The sequence below is a fragment of the Hippopotamus amphibius genome, chromosome 10, assembly GCF_030028045.1.
Source record: "Hippopotamus amphibius kiboko isolate mHipAmp2 chromosome 10, mHipAmp2.hap2, whole genome shotgun sequence".
Taxonomy (NCBI): domain Eukaryota; kingdom Metazoa; phylum Chordata; class Mammalia; order Artiodactyla; family Hippopotamidae; genus Hippopotamus; species Hippopotamus amphibius.
The window spans coordinates 20,507,756-20,530,767 of record NC_080195.1 but is presented as its reverse complement, the minus strand read 5'-3'; the positions used below and the strand labels follow the sequence as shown (position 1 = coordinate 20,530,767).

Genomic DNA, 23,012 nt, shown 5'->3' with positions numbered 1-23,012 from the left:
CTTAATTCCTTTGTTCTATGTATAGCACCACAGTGTAGAAGCTGTGGAGATTTACCATGGGCAGTGAAGTGTTCTAGAAATCTCCAACTAAAGTAGCTCCTATACCCTGGTTGACCATATACACTGTGACTATAGATTCCACTAGAATTTGACCTATTCCCAGATCTAACTCTGCAATTTTTCAGTTATTTATCTGTCAAATCTTCACCTCGAATTTTGGTTAAATAATGGTTTGTTCTAGTGCTTGTGCTATGTAGTGTTGAACCATATTTTCCATCTCATTTAATAACCCTAACAACCTTGTGATGCAGGGACCGTTGTCTCCATTTTTCAGGAACATATAAAGCACACACAGATTAAATAACACTCCTCAATTTAGATGCTGCTGCTCCTCATTACAGCTTAATTTCTTGGTTAGAAAATCAAGCTCAGATCAAGCTATTCATTTCCTAGACCAAATAATGATGCTATTTCAACTTAAAAAAAAAAAAAAACCTGTGGGTTCATTTTCAATGTATATAAAAAGCAGTATATCCTTTTGAAGTTTTACTGGCTCAAAAAATAGAACTCAAAATGGAAGAGACTCATTAATCACTAGTTTTATTCCTATGCCAATGTAGAAATAGAACTGCAAAAAGAATAAAAGGGGACTTCCTATCTGCTTGTATTTCCTTTGAAAATTTGTGAGGTTATCTTTAAAGTAGCACTATAATTTTCTTGACAGAAAATTATTTGCAGAATAGAGATCTTGCTGGCAGCAGGGACAAGTACTTTATTTCTAAGAACACGAGCCAGAAAATGAACAGATTCCATTGGCATCATTGTGCTTAGTGCCCGGATAACAGAGGCAGGGCCCTGTGTTGTAGGTTTTGCTAGTTATCCCAGCTTTTGTGGATACTGGCATTTCTTCGAGGGAGGCAGCCAAAACCTATGGTAGTTTTGTTGGTATTAAAAGATTAATAAGTTGGTCCTGGTTTATAGTAACAGAAATCCATCAGGAAGAAACTAAATCAGTTTCACTATTACGATAGCCTGTAATGTGCAATTGGCTCTGAAATACCCATTAATTATTTAAAATAACATCATAAAAGTATATTAATTCTTGCTCTAATAAAAGCTGATGTTGGGTTAATTGAACTTATTAATGATCTTGTTACTAATTATGTAAATTTGCAGTTTGGGTCCAAGTCAATGCTTGGATCAGAGGCCCATCACACATCATAACTACTTTTTTTCAAAAATATCTGGAACAAGAAATGTTTCAGATCTAATGGCTCTCATTCAGAGTATATTTTTCTGCCTTAAAGGCACCTGGCATCAAATCTCCCTACTTTATGTGGTTTCCACACATAAATTAAAAATAAATTTACTATTGTCTGATGCTCTCTAAACAAAAGTCCCTCCATCTCCCTTGTTCATTTGTCTTTTAATTTCTTATTCTATTATTCCTGTCTTCTCTCTTCCACTCCCATCGTCCTCTGATGACATCAGCCAGAAAAGCTAGAGACTTTCTAAAACAGTGGCCTCCCAACATTTTTGATTATGTACTTTTCAGCGAGCGTGTGTATGCTATTTACTTGTAAATTATATACTTTTCATATTCATATACCATATGTCTTATAAAACACATACAAAATTAAAGGATAAATTACAAATGAATGTGAATGGAGACTTCCCTGGTGGTCCAGTGGTTAAGACTCCCCACTTCCACTGCAGCGGGTGTGGGTTCAATCCCTAGTTGGGGAACTAAGATGCCACATGCCATGAGGCGTGGCCAAAAAAAAAAAAAACCAAGTAAATGTGAATGGAAAATGTGAATGGATAGTCTAATATTTTCCTCCTTATAGTCACCCTTAGCCACTCCTTTCTGGAGACAACTGAGTAGTTTCTAAATAATATTTACTACTCAGATTGCTATATAACTATTCAATGACAATTAATTGTTTTGTGGCAAAGGGTAATAATCATCTTAAATTTGGAAGTTGCCTCAGAGACCCAGATTTTACATAATTCTTTCCTCCCGTTTGTCTCCTCACGCCCTGAATTAGCACGGAACTAGCAGAGATAAGATTATGGTATAAAGTATGGGATAAGTGGTCACTGGTTTTGGTTGTAGGACTTCATTTCTTCGGCATCCTTATGACTTGGGTTCTTGACACCTGATATTGTCTTCTGAAAATAAATCCTTTACCACGATGTGGCTATTCATTCATTTAAACACTTATGAACAAGGTTCTAAGCCCTGAGATGGATGCTACAGACACAAAATTGAATTGCTACAAACATGAAACTGTCCTGGAATAAGCTGACATTTTCGTTAGCAATGGTGGGATCAGATGTCTTTGCAGTAAACATTCTAATTAGAATAAGACCACTATGGGTGAAGAGAGAATCAAGAAACTAACTCGGCTGAGGAAACTGGGGAAAGTCCCTCCAAGGTGAAAACATTTGAGGATCTTGAAATATGAGCTTATCAGGTCTTCACCTTCAGCCTGGTGGAGACACAGCCCCTGAGGGCTGGGTCTAGTCCGCAGAGCTCCTCCTATGAAATGGCAGGAAGTACTGTTTGCCTCCACCTGCTCTGCAATGGCTGGAGTCAAAGTCATGTTCCTTGTCTCCTTGTTAAACTTGTGCTGGTGATAACCACAGCTCCATCATGTTGAAAGAGAATCTGATGTCAGCCTACTATGAATCCACTTTTTGTCAAGAAATTGTATCTTCGCTTTTTCTTGCAATTGACTGGTGTTTCCCTTGGTACCCAGTTTAGCCCATCCTTCTCTCTCTCTGTCCCTCTCTCTCTCTCTTCCCATTTTCCTTCCTCTCCCAGGTCCTCCTGTGCCCACTGGTCCTTCTGTGCCCTTGCTCCCTTTCTCTCTTTCTCTCACTAATGTTTCCTCCCTCAGTACTGGCGTTATGTGTTAGTAAAGCAAAAACTTTATTCGGGGACTCCAGCAGCGTTTCAGGGATTATATGCTTCACAATGTAAGGAACTGCGCCATCTGGCTTACGGTGGTGGACCACATCCACAGAACAGGACCTGGGATTTTGAAGATGCTCAATATTAATTACTGATTAATTTTACCAGACAGTATATCTAGTGTATCCTTTATCATATACTTAAATGTTTTTGCATTTCTGAGTGGATTTAGAGGAATTATGTTTGCTATGAGGCAAAATATTTGAGCCCCAAATACCTGCGAATGTTTTTGGGCTTTCTAGTTGTTTATGAGGCAAAACCCCAGTTTAAAGAGCGTGAAATAATCTGATGGTTTTCTGTGGCCTAACACACAAAATGAGCTACTCACAAAGGTAGCAGCTTTATGTGGGACACAAATCCAGCTAAAAATATGGCTGAGAAGGCCTGGTGTTATCCAACTACACATCAACTTTCTACCTGGTAACAACTTTTCTCTGCCAGCCCTAATGTTAGAGCTAGGGAAAAAAGTTTAAAAACAATACAAACTGCTCAATAAACCTGTGTCTTTAAAACCAGTGTAACTGGGACTTCGCTGGTGGCACAGTGGTTAAGAATCCACCTGCCAATGTAGGGGACACGGGTTCAATCCCTGGTCCGGGAAGATCCCACATGCCGTGGAGCAACTAAGCCCCTGCAACACAACTACTCAGCCTGCGCTCTAGAGCCCATGTGCCACAACTACTGAGCTTGCGCACCTAGAGCCTGTGCTCTGCAACAAGAGAAGCCACCACAATGAGAAGCCTGCACACTGCAACAAAGAGTATCCCCCAATCTCCGCAACTAGAGAAAGCCCATGTGCAGCAACGAATATCCAACGCAGCCAAAAATAAATAAATAAATAATAAATAAGTAAATCTTAAAAAAAGATTCATTTTGAAATGATAAAAGTAAATACATTAAAAAAAAACCTCAAACAAAACAGTGTGACCTTCATGTAAAATCATACTGTCATTATGAATCTATCTGCAGAGCTATATATACTTACTCTTCTTCCCATCCCTTCCCTCTTTGTCAACTGATACCAGGCTTATTAACAAACTCTAATTCTTCCACTAGTCCTTGCTTTCATTCAATCTTGGGGCCACAGTTTAACCATCTTGGTGTTTATTTCTTTGACAATTTTTGCCTTCCCTTTTATATTCTTCCAGCTAGCCTTCTATCTCGGTCCATTCTACCTTCTGCATAATTTGCTGTGTTCTTTATGTCACCCATTGGTCAATGTCAGCTTTCTCATGCTACAAAGCCCCCATACAGGTATTCAGGAGATAGAAAGGATCAGGAAGGTCATAGAAAGAAAAGAGAGAGTCACTTCATGTATAGGTGTGCTTTTACCAAATATGTACATATTTTAAAGTCAGGGAAAGGAGATAATATTTGATTTTTTAAGTCATTGCTAATTAATGTATTACATTTGTCCACAGATAAAGTACAGTATATACAGTATAATATTTTGGTCCTGAGCAATTTTTCCATAAGAAAGTACAGAATTTGATCAACATCACTTTGACACATAAAATACTTTCCTAACATGGAAAGTTACACTCTGCAGTATGAAGTCAAAGCATCAAGGATTTATCTAGATACCATAGAATGTAAACACAGCCTGTTTATTTCATTCACAACATGCCATGATATGCTGGAATATATTTATGTTAGGTGTTGTTCCTCAACATACATGTTATGAGGTCTTCTTCAATACAAATTTTCTCTTTCTTCTTTGATGATAGAATTTTTAGCAGACACCTGCTTGCCCAGGATGCAGACTCCATTTCTCAGCCCTTATTGCTAGGTGTCACCATGCGACTAAGTTCTAACACATGAAATATGAGAAAAAAAGAGAAGTGTGTGGGACTTCCCTGGTGGCTCAGTGGTTAAGAATCTGCCTGCCAATGCAGGGGACACAAGGTTTGATCCCTGGTCTGGGAAGATGCCCCATGCCACGGAGCAACAAAGCCCATGAGCCACAACTACTGAGCCCACGTGCCACAACTAGTGAAGCCCGCGCACCTAGAGCCTGTGTTCTGCAACAGGAGAAGCCACTGCAATGAGAAGCCTGCCCACCACAACGAAGAGGAGGCCTGCTCCGCACAACTAGAGAAAGCCGGTGTGCAGCAATGAAGACCCAATGTGGCCTATACATACATAAATAAATAAAAATAAATTTAAAACAAACAAACAAACAAAGAAGTGTGCTCCTTCTGGGTCCTGCCTTTACCCAGGGTTGTGGCCATCCCTGCACCCTTTCCTCTTCTTACTGATTTGAATATGGAGAGAGGCTCAAGGTGGCAGAGCAGTTGACTAAGATGGTTTAATGTTTTGAAAACATAGGACCTACATATTGTTCCAGAACTACCTATACCCAATTATTATGTATGTGTGAGAGAAAGATGTTGGTCAAACCACTTTTATGCTGGTTTTCTGTGACAGCAGTCAAATCTATAGATAACAGTTTTGTTGGAACGTGAGGGTTTTGTTCAAATGTGGTATTAGATGTCTTTTCAAAGTTCAGATAATTTTTATATTATCTTTTGTAGTTTATTTTACTTGGTAATATGGAATATGTCTTATGAAAGCCAATAAAAATATTTTATATATTTATACAACTATCACAGCTATTCAGAAATTTGGGAACTATTTAAATAGTCTCTAGAGAAGACTGAATTTTGGACTCTTTTAATTAGTAAACCACCATCAAGAACAAATACACTAGCTCTTTAAAAAGAATTCTACCCTCAAGTCTTTCCCTACATATTTTTCATCTTCACATCTCATTTGGTTTGAAGAGACCACTTCTTATACTGTCTCCCTCCTCCACATTTCTTTGGAATTTGTCTCCGATAATTGCTCTTAACCAGCTGCCTTACCCCAAAGACCCACCATGCCCTATAAGTGCTGGTCATATGCCACACGGTCTTTCTGGCTCATTTCCTAATGTCTGCTCATGATCTATTTGGTTTTCCTTTGATTTCAGTGGCTTCAATTTAAGGACATATTTCATCATATTTAAGGGAATTATTAGCTTAAAAGGTCAATATTTACATATACTACAAATGCAGTCATCTCCAATTGAGACTTCTAATAAGTATGTGTGGCTATCCCTGATGGCCAGAAATATCACTGGAAAACAAGAAAAAAATACGTCCTGCTCAACAATAAGTGCCTGCCAATATTTATAGGCTTGAAGGAATGATCATTTATATCTAAAGTGCAATTATATCTCTAGAGTAGTATTTCAGTGCATTCCGAGCATTACCTTTAGAAACTTTGTTTTTGTTTTCTTTTTTTTTTTCAAGTCTTAGAACCTGATTTTATCCTGACTCTCTCCCACAAAAAATTCATTTTCGTAAATTCAATAAGGATTTGGTTCGCTCACATAACCATCAGATGATGAGCTGATTGATTAAAATTCTCTAACTGACATTTTATTAGCTTATATTCTATTTCACCTTTCTAAGCTCTAATCTCAAAGCTGTCACCATGGCTGACAAATAGTTTAAAAGATACCAACAACTAAGCGAACTCTTTTCAGAATCAGGCCCCTAATACCTTAGACATGAAAATAGGGTCCCCCTGTCTCTCCAAAAGGCTTATCTGTTTTAAACTAGTTACACCGGCATTAGAATGGGAGTAGTTGATTGAAACTTTTGTTGATATTTTGAAAAACTTTGTTTCCATTTAATAAAAGTAATAATAATCATACTATATGGATAAAGTATTGTTTTGTGCCACGCAGAAAATTCTTCCAAGAGTTTATATATCTAATATTAATTGGTTCTGTACTTCTGTTCATTGTATGCATTTCACTCAGAATACTATCTATCATCTTCTATAAAAATTATATAGGCTAAAAATTGAAAATCCCCTGCTTCTATCCTTTTACTTCCATTCTCTCAAAAGTAACTGCTGTCAACAATTTTGTGCCTATTTATCTAGAATTTTGCATATTCTTATTTAGTCATCTAGAGAGGTTTATAACCCATCTATATTTCTATATATATCTGTATCCACACATTTCATCATACAGAGCTGGGATGTGCTATACATATTGGTCTGCCAGTGTCTTTTTCTACATACACTACATCATGTGCACCATTCAGTTAGAGCACATGGATCTCACTCCACCTTTTTCATGGCTGCATTATCATTCCAATCTATAAATTAAACAATCATTATACATCCTTTATTGATGGAAATTTGGCTTGTATCTTTTTTGTCAGTAACATGCAATACAATGATGAACATCTTTATACATACATTTTTATGAATTTATTTTATTATTTCTTTTGGTAAAGTTCTAAAATGGCTAGCAAGCAAATTGAAGGTATTTCAACACTCATTCAATATTAAATAGAGCAAAAATTCCTGCACATTTTGATTATAGAGGCTTCTCCCATAACCGCACTTTTTCAGAGTAAATTCCAAACCTGAAAATTTGCATTTAATCTGTTTATTACAAAGCACCCCAAATGAGTTGTAGAGTCAAAACAAATACTCCACCAGACAATGCCATGACACTTCAGAATGATGAAATGCTTAAAATAGAATATTTATGTTAGAACTTGTAAATGAGATATAATTATGGCTCTCATAAAGCAACCATGCTATAGTGACATGTCCAAGAGCAAATTCTTTCCAGCATTCTTAGTATTGATATAAATGTCCAAGTGGTGAGCATATGTTTCTGGAATGTTTAACGTTTCTGTCGGCAGTTAGGAAGGGAAGGGTCTGTCTTATTTTAGGGGAGCTATGTCATAGGTCAGTTAGTACTTTCTTATGTCATTATTGCATTCCCTCCAACTGATTTGATAGACTATATGGACATTTCTGAAAAAGAGACCTGAGCAATCCAATCATAACTTTATGCAGCATTAACATTTTAATACAATTTATGTAAGGAAGGAAGAGTTCGCCAGAAGCACAGAATGCTCTGTTGGCATGTAGTTTGAGCACATTGATCTTTGCTGTAAAGTCTTTGACTTCACTTAAAATAACTTATGACATGTTACTGATCTAGTTTGTTAGCAAAACCACAGTTTATGGAAACCAGATTTCTTTACCAAAAGAGAGTTGGCGATTTTTTTTTTCTCATTATAGACAGCCCAAGTTGAACAGAACTAAGAACCTTAGTTTTGCCTTAGAAGAATCAGAATTATGGATTCATGTTACATTAAGAGAAGGGCAAGGATGTTACACTAAGGTGTCCACATCTGCAGGATTTTTTCGATGCCAATGGGCATGTTGGATTTACTGAAGGAACTGTACTTGTATTTACAGCAGGATTATAGAGTACTACATTGTGGGAAGAATACTGGGAAGATACTAAAGGTATGACAAACTTTGGTCAAGAGTTCTCTAACTAAACTATGATTCATGTAGTTCCTGTCCAATCCCGTGTCTCTCACTTGGGAACTTCTTAGGGGATCGTGGCATCTACAGGATAAATTTACTTCAGTTATTGGTTCTTTTTGGTCAAGAGTTTAAAAAGAAAGTTCATATCACTATGGATAGCAAATGTGCCAGGGTATCATTTAAAATAGCATGAGCATATTTGGGGGGAGGGGTACTGTTGCCTTGGTATATGCAAAGGGCTCATTTAAAATACGTGATTTATAACACCTTTGTTGTAATAAAATATACTTTTTAAAAGGAAAAAGAAGAAAGCTGAAATAAACAAGTTTAATTTAAAAATACCATGACATTCTTTCTAAAAATTAGGCTCACTCTTCAGATAGGCTTTGAACTATGAGCTATCTGGTGGCTATATAATTCCAACCAAAGAAAGTGAAACCAGTTCTGTCTTCAACACAATTCTGAAATAGAATATTTATGAACCATTATAAATATTATTAGTGAAATGGATATGTCATCCTGTTTTAAATTTTACATATTTTGATGATTTCCCCAAGAAGATGCTCTTTGAGTCATACAGCTACACTACTGGGCAAAGGAAATGTCTACATATCTTTTTAACTCTAGCAAAATAATAAGTAATGGAAACAAGGATATTTACAAAATTCCCAAAGCCAGATTATCATGTACGTGTCTTACCTTTCTTTTACGAAGTCTGACTTGGTTATCTGTGGGTTCCTGGGTGGCCAGAGTCTCCTTTAAGTGTAAACACTGCATGCCATCTCCTGAGTTGACCTTTGGAAGACTTTTGTTTTGGTGTTCTGAGAAACCACTCTTCTCCAGGCCATTTTCAGCTGACATTCCACTAGAGCATGAAGGAGGCTGCAGAAGGCAGCTTCCAGAATCTGTTTTTAATAATGGCAGCCCTCTGTCCGTGCAAGGAATAGCCAAGAACTCATCTTGTACTGCACTGCAGGTGTTTCTTTCATGTTCATCTTTAGGGAAGTCGGGTTTCCTTCGATGCTGAGCAATTACAGCAGAATTAAGCAGTTGCTTTTCCGGCACAATATCTTTCACATTCAAAGAGTCGCATGCATTCATTTTGGATGCATCTTTTATTTCACTTAAGCTTATATCCTTACAAAGCTCCAGGCTTTTACTCACCATGTCAACAACTTTTCTGTCCCCCTTCTCCTCAACCAGCACTAAATCAGCTCCACCAGCCATTCCCCAGGAGTCATAAGAATCTTGGTTACTTTCCTTGATGGGCAGTGTCTTTACTAAGGAGCCTGCTCCTTTGACGCTATGTTGGTCTGGTGTTTTAGGCCCTTGAGTAGTTAAAATCTGTTTATCATCTGTAAGATATGGATCAGAATCGGTATCCTCATCAGAAACATGCACAAGCGTTTCCGTGCTGGCCTCAAGAGAAAGAAACTGATCTGTGCCTTCATGGCCACCATCGTCATCCACCTCCTTTGAAATGTGACCCATTGGCCTCCCAGGAGTATCTCTCAGCTCTGAGCCATGACAGCAGTCTGGTAGTGAAACACACCTCTCTTTGCGGTCCACATTTACAGTTGCATCTTTTTCCATACTTGCCTGCAAGCTGTCAGCTACTAGTCCATGATGACATGCTGCGTTACAATCATCAGAATTAAAAGGCTGTCCCATCCATTGGGTCACATGTTCTTCCCAGCTTCTCTTTCTAATAGCTACAGACATGTCATCGTAGTTTAACAACAGAGAGAGAGATACATTCCATGTGAGGCTAAAGGAGATGAAATGATAAAAGATTACTTCAAATTCACTGATTGAAGAAGAAAGTAAGCTTTGTCATTGCACCACCTATTAAAAAATTAAAGAAAAACACATAATTCAGGATGTAGTTCTAAAGTCAAAATATATCTTGGAAAAGAGAGCACTTAAACTGTGCTATGAAAGATTAAGAGATTTTATAAGGCATCTATTTAATAGCCTTAATAGGCTTATATCTTTAAGAAGCAGCCTAATATTAGAAGACAATTTCACATTCAATAATTCTGGTCAAAAATCATTGACAATACTTTTAAATGCTGGATTGATTGATCTATTAATGAGTAAAGATATACATATTGAATATTTAAAATTCCATTAGGAAAATACTTGGGTTGCTATATTTAATAAAATTCATTGGAAGAAACTAGTTGCCCTAGCTTACGTGCTTTCCTGATTTACTTGTGTGGACCCAAATTGTTACAGAAATCCATTGGCTGTTTGGTCTGAACTGCACCGAAGGCCACCAGGGAACTGTTCATGCAAAACTTGAGCTATAGAGACAGCATGTGCAATGTATTAGTGTGTGAAAGAGCAATACAGATCCCAAACTGACTTAGTCCTGGAGTGACTAAGAAACAGAGAATAATCCAGTTTAGCTCATGTTAACACATAATTCATGCATAAGAAAACACAACACACACCACTTACAATGCCTCAGGATAAATATACTTACATGCATCCTATTGCTGCAATGACCTGCTAGCAAGCTTGTATTGTTGAAACGTAGAGAAATTAAATAACTTGCCCAAGGTTATACACCTAGGAGGTAAGCCTGGATTCAAAGTAGTCCCCAGGCTTAGAGAGCCAACAGACTTCATCATCTCCTTGGGATGAGTTTCTACTGCCACCTTTTCCCTCCACACATCTTTAGTAGGTATAAAATCTAAACTTTTCAGGCAGGAATTCAGGTGAACCAAAAAGATGTGAGCATGATAAGACAATTGGTATAATTCTTTGGAAATTTCAGTCTCATTCTCTTTGGCTTCTAAGGGGTTTAGTATGTATACTTCTGTTAGCATTTGGCCATAAAATTTTAAGTAAACAAGAAAACCAGACATAAGATAAGGTCAGAATATAAACACATTCCAGGTATCCATCCTTTTTGCCTTGAATTATTCAAAGCCTTAGTTAAAGGCAACAAATTATACCAATGTAAACTCAACCTTATAAAAATGACTAATCCAAATGTTGTCCCATCATGAAACCTAATGACTGGACTGTAAAAGAAGAATCTCATTCAAGAGCAGACACTTCCAGTTTTTACGCCACACAAGAACTGTCAGCACATAATGTGGATTGTCTTATTGATTTCAGTCATAAACAAGATTAACTGCAGTGCTGGTTTCGGGTCACTTCAGTCTATTGAAAAGGACTCTGACTCCCCACCAAAAACTGTAAGCTATTCTGACTAAGCACAGGCCAGAAAGGTAAATATTCCCATCCTGTAAAGACCAGGAATGTACTAGACTTTTGGTATCCCAGACTGACCAAATATCATTCTGGATAGTATTTGGTTTTCTTAAAGGTCTGTGAGTATCTTTGAAAATGGTCAGCACTCACATTTTCCATGTTGGCATTCATTTTGCATTCAAAAGAAAATATAAAGTCCCTGAATTCCATGCATAAGTCATTATAGTGTGGGAGGCTACAGAAAAAACGCATAGATGCAGGCCAGAAAATTTCTGCTTTCATGGGCAAATTTGGGTTGTAATAGGGCGGTTCTGTTTTAGATGCTTTCTTTTCTTTATTTTTTTCCAGAGTAGAAAGAGCAGGCTAACTTAAGAAATGCCAAGTGGTATTACTGTGCCATTCTAAGCCACATTTACATTTAAGTTGAGACTGAATTCTGGTTTTATTTCTTTGATGAAGAAGGAGAAAGAGTTTTATTAACCCCTTGGGGAACAGATTACATAAAAATTTTGCCTTTAAGTCCTTACCATAATACTAATTAACTTATTGCACTCAACCCTGGCAAGTAGGTAAGTATTTTTATAACGTCAAAGGCAGACAGTTCAACAAGTTCTGAGACAATCTAGCTGCAAAGAGAGATTGTAAATTAGATAGAGTTGACACAGCACTAACTCCTTCTGTCCTAATTTCTAGTCTAGGTTCTTTGGACATTTCCAAATCATTCCTGTGAATTTATAGTGTCTTTATTTCGAAGACATAAAATTTCCTAACTCTCTTTATGACCGTCATCACTACACTTTGAATGCTCGTTCCATATCCTGTGGTCTGATAGATTAAAAAAAAAATGTATCTCAACAAGCTTTCTTATTCACACTTCCTATTTAAATTCTGATTTGTAACATTTATAGTTAAAACCTGCCTTCAGGATCTAAAGGCTAAACACAGTATTAATTAAAATATTATTATTATCATCCATCACATCTGAGCATACTGGCCCCGTTTTCTAGGTCATCTGAATTCAGTAGGATCTGTCCTGTAAGATTGAGAAGTCTTTGTGAAAGACCTAACTTTCCCTTTGAGCCTTCTCACCAGGCTGCCTTATTCAAAATTATATTTCTAACTACTGACTACTTATTTTGCAAACTTCTATGACTTTTTTTTGGTAATTACTTTTATGCAGTTTCATTCAGAATGAGCTCAGCTGCTGAGGATTTTGGATGAAGGATCTGGAAAAGTGTAAGTCATTTCAGGGTGTTGATTTTATGAAGTGAATTTCCATGGAGATTTTTCACTTCTTAAATGCATGTGTTCAAACACCACGGTATTAATATTACAAGAAACTCTATTTACCTACAATTATGTAATGATTCTGGAAAATATTTGTGAAATGTCCACATTTGCTTTTTGTGATATTAGTGCATAGGATGTTTAGACACAGAGTGATTTAAAATTTATTGTTTGGGTTAATTTCATAACACCACTCTTTAACATAAGCACACAGTGGCATATATTGTATATTTTTAAATTAAAATTGAATATTACTGTGCTAAAAAACAATTGAAGATATTCAAGTTTGAGAATCCCTGAACTATTTCTGACATCAAATGATCATGCTCTCTTTTGCACTTGCTCCTGAAATAAACACACACTTCGCATTTTGACCTGGCAATTGTCCTTAGGGAAGAAGAGCCTGATGGGAATCACTCTTGCTGATACTATAGCCTTGGAGAACATGGTGCAAATGAAGTATTTGTGGCTGAAATCAAGTGGGCAGTACCTTAGAACTGACAGCAACACTGCCTGATCATAATAATTTATTCAACAGGTGTTTATTTAGTGCTGAATGGGCTGCAGACATTCTGCTAAACATTGAGTATATAAACCTAAATATATATTATCTTGTTTTATCCTTTCAGAACACAGATGACATATATAGATATATGTATACATACACATATATAAATAAACACACACACACACACACACAACTGACTCCCGGGTTGTTTTTAAACACCTTCACACAGCTGCTGCATAGAAATAGAAAGGAAAATAAAGGCATAATAGTACTGCCAGTTTCTCTGTATTTTCCTACTTTCTTCTGGGACAGCTGGAGTTACTTCTGGTTTCCCTTCTGGTCTTCCTTCTTAATTACTCATCCCATGTTAAATTTCTGGGTCATGTTTTTCTCCTACCATTGCTTTAATGCATATATGTGTGTAATAGCTACCATATAGCATGTACTCAGTCACTGGGAGAAGGAAGAGAAGATATACAGGAAATAATCTTTTATTCAAAAGCAGGTTAAATTCTCTAACCTGCACTCTTGTAAGAATAGAGAACCCATCTGAACAAGAAGGGAACATACCTACAATGGCCCACATTGTTGCTTAATAGAAGGGTCAAGTTGGTGAGGTGGAGAGATGGGGAATCTGAAGACAGCCTATAGTGATTTTACATCTTAATGTATCTTGGCCTATGCTCAGGGAGTCAGCTTTGCATTTAATAAGTGCCACCCAAACACTTATTGAATTGAATTGGACGATTACAACAGAATCAACAGCATATAAACAGGCACGATCACAGCTTAATATAGCTCTTCAAGTGTGTGGTCACTAATGGCAAAGCAAATCTTCCTGACAGTGACCATTTGTGGAGGTCAAAATGGAATTCCTTTTTTTTTGATGGAGCTGTCAAAGAACAAATTATCTAGCAAACTACACTGTGGCACATTCGGGCACCTTCCACTGCCCCAACTCAATGATAACATGAGAGGAATGCTTTTCAACGCAAAACAGTCACATATTCAGGAGGCTTAGGATCAGTCAGAAAGCCTAGGACAGATATGATTATTCTTAATCCCTTTATGTAAATACATGAACAAATAGAAAAAAATAGATACATTCAAAAAAAGCATTTCTAAGAGTCTAATCAGGGTAGCCAACTTTTGGTCAAATTAGTGCTTTTCTTTAAAATATTCACACTATTTAATCCAAATTAGACAGGGCTAGAATTAGGCTTTAGGAGAGAGAAACCTTTAATAAATATGATGCAAAAATTTATCTTTGTATGATTACATGCAGATTTCCTTTCTTTAGTGGCAATCTGTGTCTTAAACCTCACAAAATCATTATCCATCTACTTTTACATACTTTGTCAAATGTTGGAATTTACCCATTATGCCTCATAAGCTGTCTGTGGAAAAAACAAACTCCTGTTAAAATTCTTTATTGGTAAATTACTTAAAGAAGCTTAAATTATTATATATGAAAAAAGCTTCTATGTCTTTAGGCTGTCCGGAAATCACCAAAAGTCTTAGTAAATTACAGAATAAACCATCTATAATGAACTAAGCCAGTGGAATAAGTAGTACATCACTTTTTCCGAAAGACATAGCCAAGCTTCCATCATTTTTGGTCTTTAGAAGAAGAATGAAGTAGGTAGCCAATTAAAATATTTTTTTAATATTTACCTAATTTTATCATGTATAATAGTTTTACTGAGCTTGGTAATTTTTTTTCTCCTTCTTAGCTCTCAGAGTCAAATATGTTCCAGGAATCAAGTAAATTTGAAAACTGACTCTGTCAATCCACTAGAAGTCAGGCATCAGAAAAGAGCAGGCTGTTACAAAATTGCAAGTTAACATTTCTGAGGTGCCTTATTTTTACCTCCAGCTTCCTACTACTTACTTAATGTAGCCCCAGTAGTTTCTAATTCCCTTGCAGGGAGGAGCCCAGATACTGGCAGTGTTTGACCTATCACTGCTTTATGGCTCAGGTCAGCCAGGTTTGCTGATTATGGAACATTTTCTTAAATAACCACGTGTAATTTGAGTAAATCTTTTAAAATGTCATGATAGTTGCCTGATATCACTAAGACTTTTCTTAGTGGGATAATTGGTTTCTAAGCGATCCCAGAATTAACACAGTCTTGGGGGACAATATTGCATCATAGATGCAGTAATTTCCAGATATTTGTATTTCCTTCGGGATTCCATGTTTCATTTTTTTAAAAAGTACGCAGTCTTCTCAATAATAGTGCTCCATCTTGTGCAGAACCCTTTGAGCATCTAGAATTACACTGTGTCTATCTTAGCTATTTCTGCAAATAAATTCATTGATGAATAATTAATCACTTGGTTTTTTGACTTCGTATTTCTTTTCCACAGGCTCCCTTATAACCAAAGAAACTTATTGCCTTTGTTCAGAACTTGTTTCACTTGGAATTTTTCATTCAACAGGAAATAGCTTAGAGTTAAATTTGATATCAAAAGCTTGGTTGTCTTTTTTTATGGCAAAGCAATATGATTGAAATGTGGTTTTGTCTTGCTATAAAAAGATACTTCTATTCCACAACAGACATGAATTATAATGCTTTATTATCAGCATGGTGAGATGCGGCTTTGCTTTAAGTGGCCACTTTCTATTTTTAGCTTTCCTATCATTTCTAAGAACACTCTAACGGTAGACACAGTAATCACTAAATATAAATAAGAGATAGGGCTACAGCAACACAGGTGCTCAGACAGCTAGGTGACAACAGGATATTGAGATTTCTGTCATTTGATTAGTACAACTTTCACTGAAATCAGCAACATGAAATCACTGAGCAATTAGCGACTTCTCTTAGGTTTGTATCCTATCAGGGACTGATGCCTCTGATATCAATTTTTGCTTTCTGTATTTAACATCTATAATTCTCATCTTATTTTGTCATCTTCCTGTGTACATTTGAGCTTGTTTTTACTACCAAGGGTCCCATATACCCAAGTAACAGCAGGTGCACTAGAAACTTTCCATGATCTTGGTAATAGGAATAGTAAAAGAGCTTCACGTATTAAGCACCTACTGTGGATCAGGCCCTGTATTTGGTATTGTACTTACACTATATCCTTTAGTAATAATATTCACAAATACTCTATGAAGTGGGTACTATCATTGTCCTGATTTTATAGGGAGAAATTTTGGCAGGACTAGGTAACTAGCTCAATCTCTAACACCTATTGGTGGGCAATGATTATCATCTCTATTTTTTTGTGAAGGCAAGATGTCTGTTAAAGAATCTTTTTTATTTTCTGGTGATTTGCATTAGTTACTTAGGTTTTGTCTTCCCCAGTTTTCTCACTCCTATAATGGGAATTATGAAAGTTGTTGAGAGAGAATAATATTGAACTATAATAATAATGAGGTGATAATATATGTAAAACACTCAATCCATGGCATATTGCAAGAACTCACTAGATACTAGATGCTGATGCTGATGATGAAGAAGATGGTGATGGCAATGATTCCTTTAGTTTTTGACGGATCTGAGCTGCAGAATCCATGGCTGAGTATAACTGTACCTTGTGTGCCCATGTTATTTCAGTATAGATGAGTCATTTGACCACAATGTGAAACGCCATGATTATTTTTTCTTGATTCATTTGACCTCTGCTTTTTTTAAACAAAAATTTGTTTGTTATACTGTATGCAATCCAATTTGCACATATGAAGTCTCATCTGATGCTCAAAATGACCCGGTGATATAAATATTTACATGATCTTCCCAACTTTAGCAATAAAAAGCAGAAGCTCAGAGTAGGTATGGGGCATGCGTGAAATCACAGAGCAAAGATTTCAAATGGCAAAGATGCAAATCTGAGCCAGTGTTCTGTCTCTTCCCATGAGCTTTCCAGTACACCACCCCATCTAAACTGTGGAAAATTCACTAGTGCTCTGCTCTCACTGGCCTCCAGTAACTTTTAACTTTGAACTATTTTTGGATACTCATGCTTCCTTCTGAGTTCTTAATGAACTTGTAATGTCATCTTATGAGAGTGTTGTTAACCTCTGGCCTCAGGCTCTGATGACTCTTGCCAACCTCTTATTTTCCTTCCTCTTTAAAAATTATTCTTCTATCATTACAGGATGTCTGGAAAATAAAAAAAAAGTCTCACAACACCCACTCTTCACCCACTGGTTTTCCTTTCCGTTCTTTCTTCTTTCTCTCCTATTTATCCCACAAACATTTATTAACAAACAGGTATTGACAATAAATGACATAATAGGTATTTTGCCAATTGCTGGAAATAAAAAGAAACACTCACTGAATTTCTAAACTTGCTTTCTTATCTTCCTACTTCCTTTCTATCTCATTTCTATTAAAGGACTGATTTCCTCTGGATCATCTGAATTGTACTGCTAAACCATTTTGTTATTTCAATCTAATAGGAAAACTTTTTCACACATACAAGCAACTACAACTGCTTTTCTCAGTCCTCTATCTCAACTCATCAGCAAGTTTATATGCACGCTGTTTACACTGCCTTTTAGCTTTTTTTTTTTTTTACATCAGAATTCCTATGTAATCTTTTCAAGGTCACTTCTATACTCTATAATCCACTGAATCAAAATCAACAATCTCTTTTATACAATCTCGAGATCCACACTTTACCTTTATTCTGTTTAACTTTCTCAAAAACTAAGCCCATCTATTTCTCAAAACTTTATGAGCTGACCAACAATTTAATGCCAAGCTAGAACCACAGAAGAACATGCTGCATTTCTATATCCACACCAAAGTCAATCTGGATTTGGGCTTCTCTGTAAACCTGTTTGATTTGTGCAAATAAGGGGCTTATCATTCACCTGGGAGAAGAAGGTACAATGTTTATGCTATTTCCTTCAAATCTGGAGGAATTCTCCCTCATCCTCTTTGAATTCTCCCTCATCCTCTTTAAATTCTCATGTATAATTCTTAACCTCTATTCAGATAATAAAATTTTCTGATGCAGATCTCAATGATCTCTCATTTGGAACTTTGCTGTACTCTAATGATTTCTGCAGAGAGAACTCTCATGGTAAGATGATACTGTCACCAAGTCATTCATTCTTCAAGAGGAAACAAATGAAATAAAAACAAAAGACACATTTTAAATGTCCCAGTTTAGACTTGTTTTAATCCTATAAGACCCATCCTTTATAAGTAAGATTAAGCCATGCCTAAAGTATTTGTAATGAGGTGTATGGTATGAGCAGGTTTGGATAGGGCCAGAAAAATTCTTTTTTATTATAATGTCCTCAAGAAAAAAATAAAACGACGTACTCTCTTTTACCAGATCCTCTAGCAATCATGCAATCAGTTATACAGGCTATTGCTTTACTGCATTTATTTCTCATTCCAATCATGTAGAGTGTGGAGACACTGGAAGTGTTGAATAGCCTATCTCTTAAGAGGTTATAACATCAGGAAATCCAATCTGGTTCAGAAAAATGGGGGAAAAAAGCATCGTGACTCATGTTTTCTCTAAAGAAATGGTATGTACTAGAAATGACAGATATTAATTTTATTAGAAAGGCTTTTGCCATGGAAGGTGCAATGTTCCAGCTTGTATAGCAACATATACTGTCATATGTGAAGAATGGTACAGATGAAGCAGCCAACTCCTCCATCTGACACTGCACTGGGCAGCCATCTATTTATATACTGTAAAACATTCTGCATTCTACAACTAAAGGACTTTGTAGACACCTCAGAGGAGATACATGAACCAATTAAAGGACTGAAAATCAGCTGTAGAAGGGAAGATGAAAGGAAGTAGGTTTATTTGGCCTAGAAATGTTTTCACGTGTCCATTTAGGCTTTTCACATTTCCACTGAGGTAGAAACCCATAGAACTGGAAACAGGCTGCAGCAATAGAGATTTAGGTTAGATAAATAAAAGATGTCTGGGTAAGTGAGATTCTTAAACAGATCCCAATGAGGGGCAGTAAAATCTTTTCTGAACGTCACTGGTTAGGTTGGTTTATAATGATACCATTTGGATACAAGGATATGAATCAGTCCAACCTCCTTTCTAGATCTATGTTTTTAAGAAACATCACTTTAAAATTAATTATTAGTATATGGATTGATTTTCTTGGCATAAACATGAAATGTAACAAAACACTCACAAACAAGTTATTCATTTAAAGTGTTTGTTGAAGGCCTAAGAAAACTTTCGCATTTAAGGAAGTTTCATTACTTAGCAAATTTGATGCTTTTTTAAAACCATGAATTCTTTCTTCCACACTGTAATAGTGGTGGCAGCTGTAAGCCTTTTTTGTTGTTGTTTTTTAAAGAGGCATTACAATTTTCTGTGTAAAGAAAGCCTTTTACCGGATACGAATATGTTCGTACTTTATTATGAGTAATTATCATTTGAGGACAAGGTGATGTGATGTTAGGTTACCTGAATTATGATACAGGGTGCTATGGTTCCACTGTCACCTCTTCTACTAACTAGCAGTGTGACCTTGGACAGGTCATTTTTGAATGTCATATGTCAGGTCCCTTTTGGGCACCTTTAAGTCAGTGTTAGAAGAGGTGACCTCTTATAGTCTTTCCTTCCTTAAAATTCTGTTGAGGAATTTTATTAAATCATAATTTAGACAAGTCAGTATTTTCAACCTACTTAAAAACAGATTCTTTTTATCACTTTTAAAAGTCTTAATATGACAAATTGTTAGTGAGTAGTTAAAATTTGTCAATATGTTATTCTAGCATAAAATTTAAGCATAATTAGCTCATACAGCAAACGGTCACCTTATACTATGTAAAAGTTTATGATTAAAACATGAGTTCTTATGATCCAACTGTCAAATAGCTTTCATATTTCATTTAGGATATTTTGTGTTCATCTAATAGATTTGGAAATATGCATGGATATTTGTTCCCTTCACATACCATTCCATATTATTCCCATAAAATAATGATTTTCATTCTAAATATTCAGAAATATAAACATAACAGTACGTTATGCATTACAACTCTCTTATTTTAGTCATTACTAAATTTCTTTCCTCATATACTGCACACGTAAACATAACTTAAAGACACAACAGCCCAGTGGAAAGGTAATTTTATGATTACGTGAATTATGAATACAGCTCAGCTTTTCATATGATTGTAGTGATTTCCAGCTGCCTTAAAATAGTAATAATGAATGTCACTGTCATTGAGATTTACTTTATTCAAAAATATTCACACAGAATATGAACCGAGCAGTGAAGAGTGAATTCAGGAAAGTTAATATAAATTCAATCCAATTCTGATCTTTACATTTTGAAAAATCAGATTAAATAGTATTTAGGATAGAAATAATTTGTAAAATTTCTTGTGTTTACTTTTTTTTTAAAATAAGCCATTTAAGCTGTGCATTAGCAGTTTGACCTGTGGTTGAAACTGGGTGGTGAAATACTGAGGAATCCAAACTTCATATTTTAAATGAGACACAAAATTTTCTTTGGAGATGCATTATTAAGAAAAATCACTCTAATGGGATCTACTCTTCCTACTGGCAAAAGACAGGGAAAGAAAAAAATCATTTACACCTCATAAAGTGTGAGAATATGTATTTGTTTCATATGTAATAGGAAAACTGGTCTGTCTTCTGGCTCTAGTCATAAACAAGTTAAGGATTAAAAAGGGATGAAAACAAGATCTTAGTTTATGGAGAAAAAGAGTAAAATCTCCATGGAGCCTATTTTAGAATTGACATCTTGCTAAAACAATTTGACTCACAGTTTTCTACTTACTAAACCTTTCCCATTTCTGATTTCGTGGCTCAGCTCTAAAACCTAGGAAATCACCACTCCAGGCAAGATGCTAACATTTCTCTCAGTCTTTCAGCCTCTTCAAAGATTGCCTCAAAGCGTAAAGATAGATAGTCCACAGCGTCTTACCTAAACGAGGAGGAGCTGAAACGCCGAGACAAGACATGGTTCAACACTCAGCCTAGGAAAGGAGTCCGTGTCCGTTAGTTTCTCCAAAATATAAGTTCACATTTCGTGGTCGAGATCACGGCTCTATGCTAAGCAGTTCTGCGCAGTGTGTGATTCTAACAAAAACAGCCTCCGCAGCTGAAGCCGGAGTCTATCAAGGCGTTCCTAGTGACTTCTGTCTAGTAAATTCAGACTGATGTTTTGCAAAAGGGGCCTCCACCACCAGGCCCAGATTGCCTGGGAAGCATTTCCTGCCTCTGAGTGGTGTGCATGTGAGAAAGACTGAACCGAGAGGAGGGGAGGGGGGAGAGCAGAGGCCCGCCCAGGCGATTTAGGAGTTCTGATTTTACACAGAACTGAAGTGAGTTTGTCAAAACCCTTGAGGTGATTAGCTGGAGAGTCATAAAGCTGTAGAGCTTTTTCTATCCCACACTGCTTATGAAAAAAAAAAAAAAGAAAGAAAACATCGTTCTCTCCTTCCTCTACAACTTTTCCACTGTATTCAATGTATACACACAATGTAATCAAAATACCTTTGCGGTACTCCTTTCAAAAGATCTTTTAAGGCAGCAAGATGCAGTTAGTTTTAATACCGTAATTCTTCTAAAATTGAAAACCTTTTTAACGCTCTTTCATTTAAAACGCTGCAGCCTGATACACCGTACCTGAAAGATCTGTCAGTAAAATCCTAGGAATCCAGCAAATAGAACGTTTTCTTCAAGATCTCTCCGATCCCAAGAATCCTTCCCGGAATTAAAGTAGTTTGTGTCATGGCACAGGCAGCATTGCCTCTGGTCGGAACCCTCCAGTTACACACATCTCGTGCTGGAAAAGCAGAAGATAGACTCCATCTTGATCCTATTACAGTCTTGCTGACATTAACCACTTGCAACTGCTTCCATCCAGCAGGACAGAGTCCCCCGAATCACATGTCTAAAGCAGCTCACAATATCTGCATCCTTCCTCCGACACAAATGTTGTGAACTATCGTCTGTTTATCTTTTCTGCTTTCTTGTGCCTCCACTGGATGACTTCCTCCTAGCTGCTCTAGGCTGGGAACTTGGACTACCATTTGGTTTTGATTAAAACCAGACAGCCAACTCTGGAGAATTTAGGGAATAAGCTAATGGAAACTGCAAGTATGGCTTTAATTAGTGCCATCAATTAATAATAGATGTTCGCTCCTCTTATAATAAGATGACACAAATATAAACGCAGAGGAAGCTCAAGTCTTTTCAGGAGAGAAGTTGCACCAATCCTCTTTCCTTTATGACCCAGAATTCTCTTTAGGGAAAGTGGAAGGAAAGAAGAGAGATGTGGCCTTGGGACATCCAGGTTGTGAAGAGGCCAGTGGAGCAGCCTGCTTGTTTATACCAGGGAAACAGGAAACAGCATCTCTGAGTTTAATTATCTTGCTTGGTTGAAGCTGCTCAGTAATGTCTCCCTTTACAATCAATGGACTCTCTTGCTGTTTATGACTTAGGCATTTCTTTCAGTGATTAGTGATCAGATTAATCTGATTATCAGGTCTATATGGGGCTTGCAAATATCCAGAGATTTCCAACAACGGGAGGCACAAGAACAATTCCAATTTCAATATGATAAACGAGTAACATATAAAGAGGTATAAGAAATAGTAAACCTATTAGCCCTAAGATCTATGCTGTACATCTCTGAAATTGTAAGCAGTTTTCATTATTCATGTTTATTCTCGGTGGCTC

The 23,012-nt window shown here is 36.6% G+C and overlaps 1 protein-coding gene across 5 annotated transcripts in view; it reads right to left on the bottom strand.

Moving 5' to 3' along the window:
• DLC1 (DLC1 Rho GTPase activating protein) overlaps nucleotides 1-21,445 on the bottom strand; it is a 394,094-nt gene extending 372,649 nt beyond the window's left edge. For 2 of the 5 annotated variants that reach the window (XM_057696383.1, XM_057696382.1), the window contains exons 1-2: nucleotides 21,253-21,432; nucleotides 9,026-10,171 (exon numbers count right to left, since the gene is read on the bottom strand). In XM_057696383.1, the coding sequence (XP_057552366.1) occupies nucleotides 9,026-10,048 (1,023 nt within the window). In that variant the 5' untranslated portion in view covers nucleotides 10,049-10,171; nucleotides 21,253-21,432. Of the gene's footprint in view, nucleotides 1-9,025; nucleotides 10,172-21,252 lie in introns of all 5 variants that reach the window. The other 3 variants (XM_057696390.1, XM_057696380.1, XM_057696381.1) reach the window with 3 other exon arrangements.
• Between the last annotated feature and the right edge of the window lie 1,567 nt (nucleotides 21,446-23,012).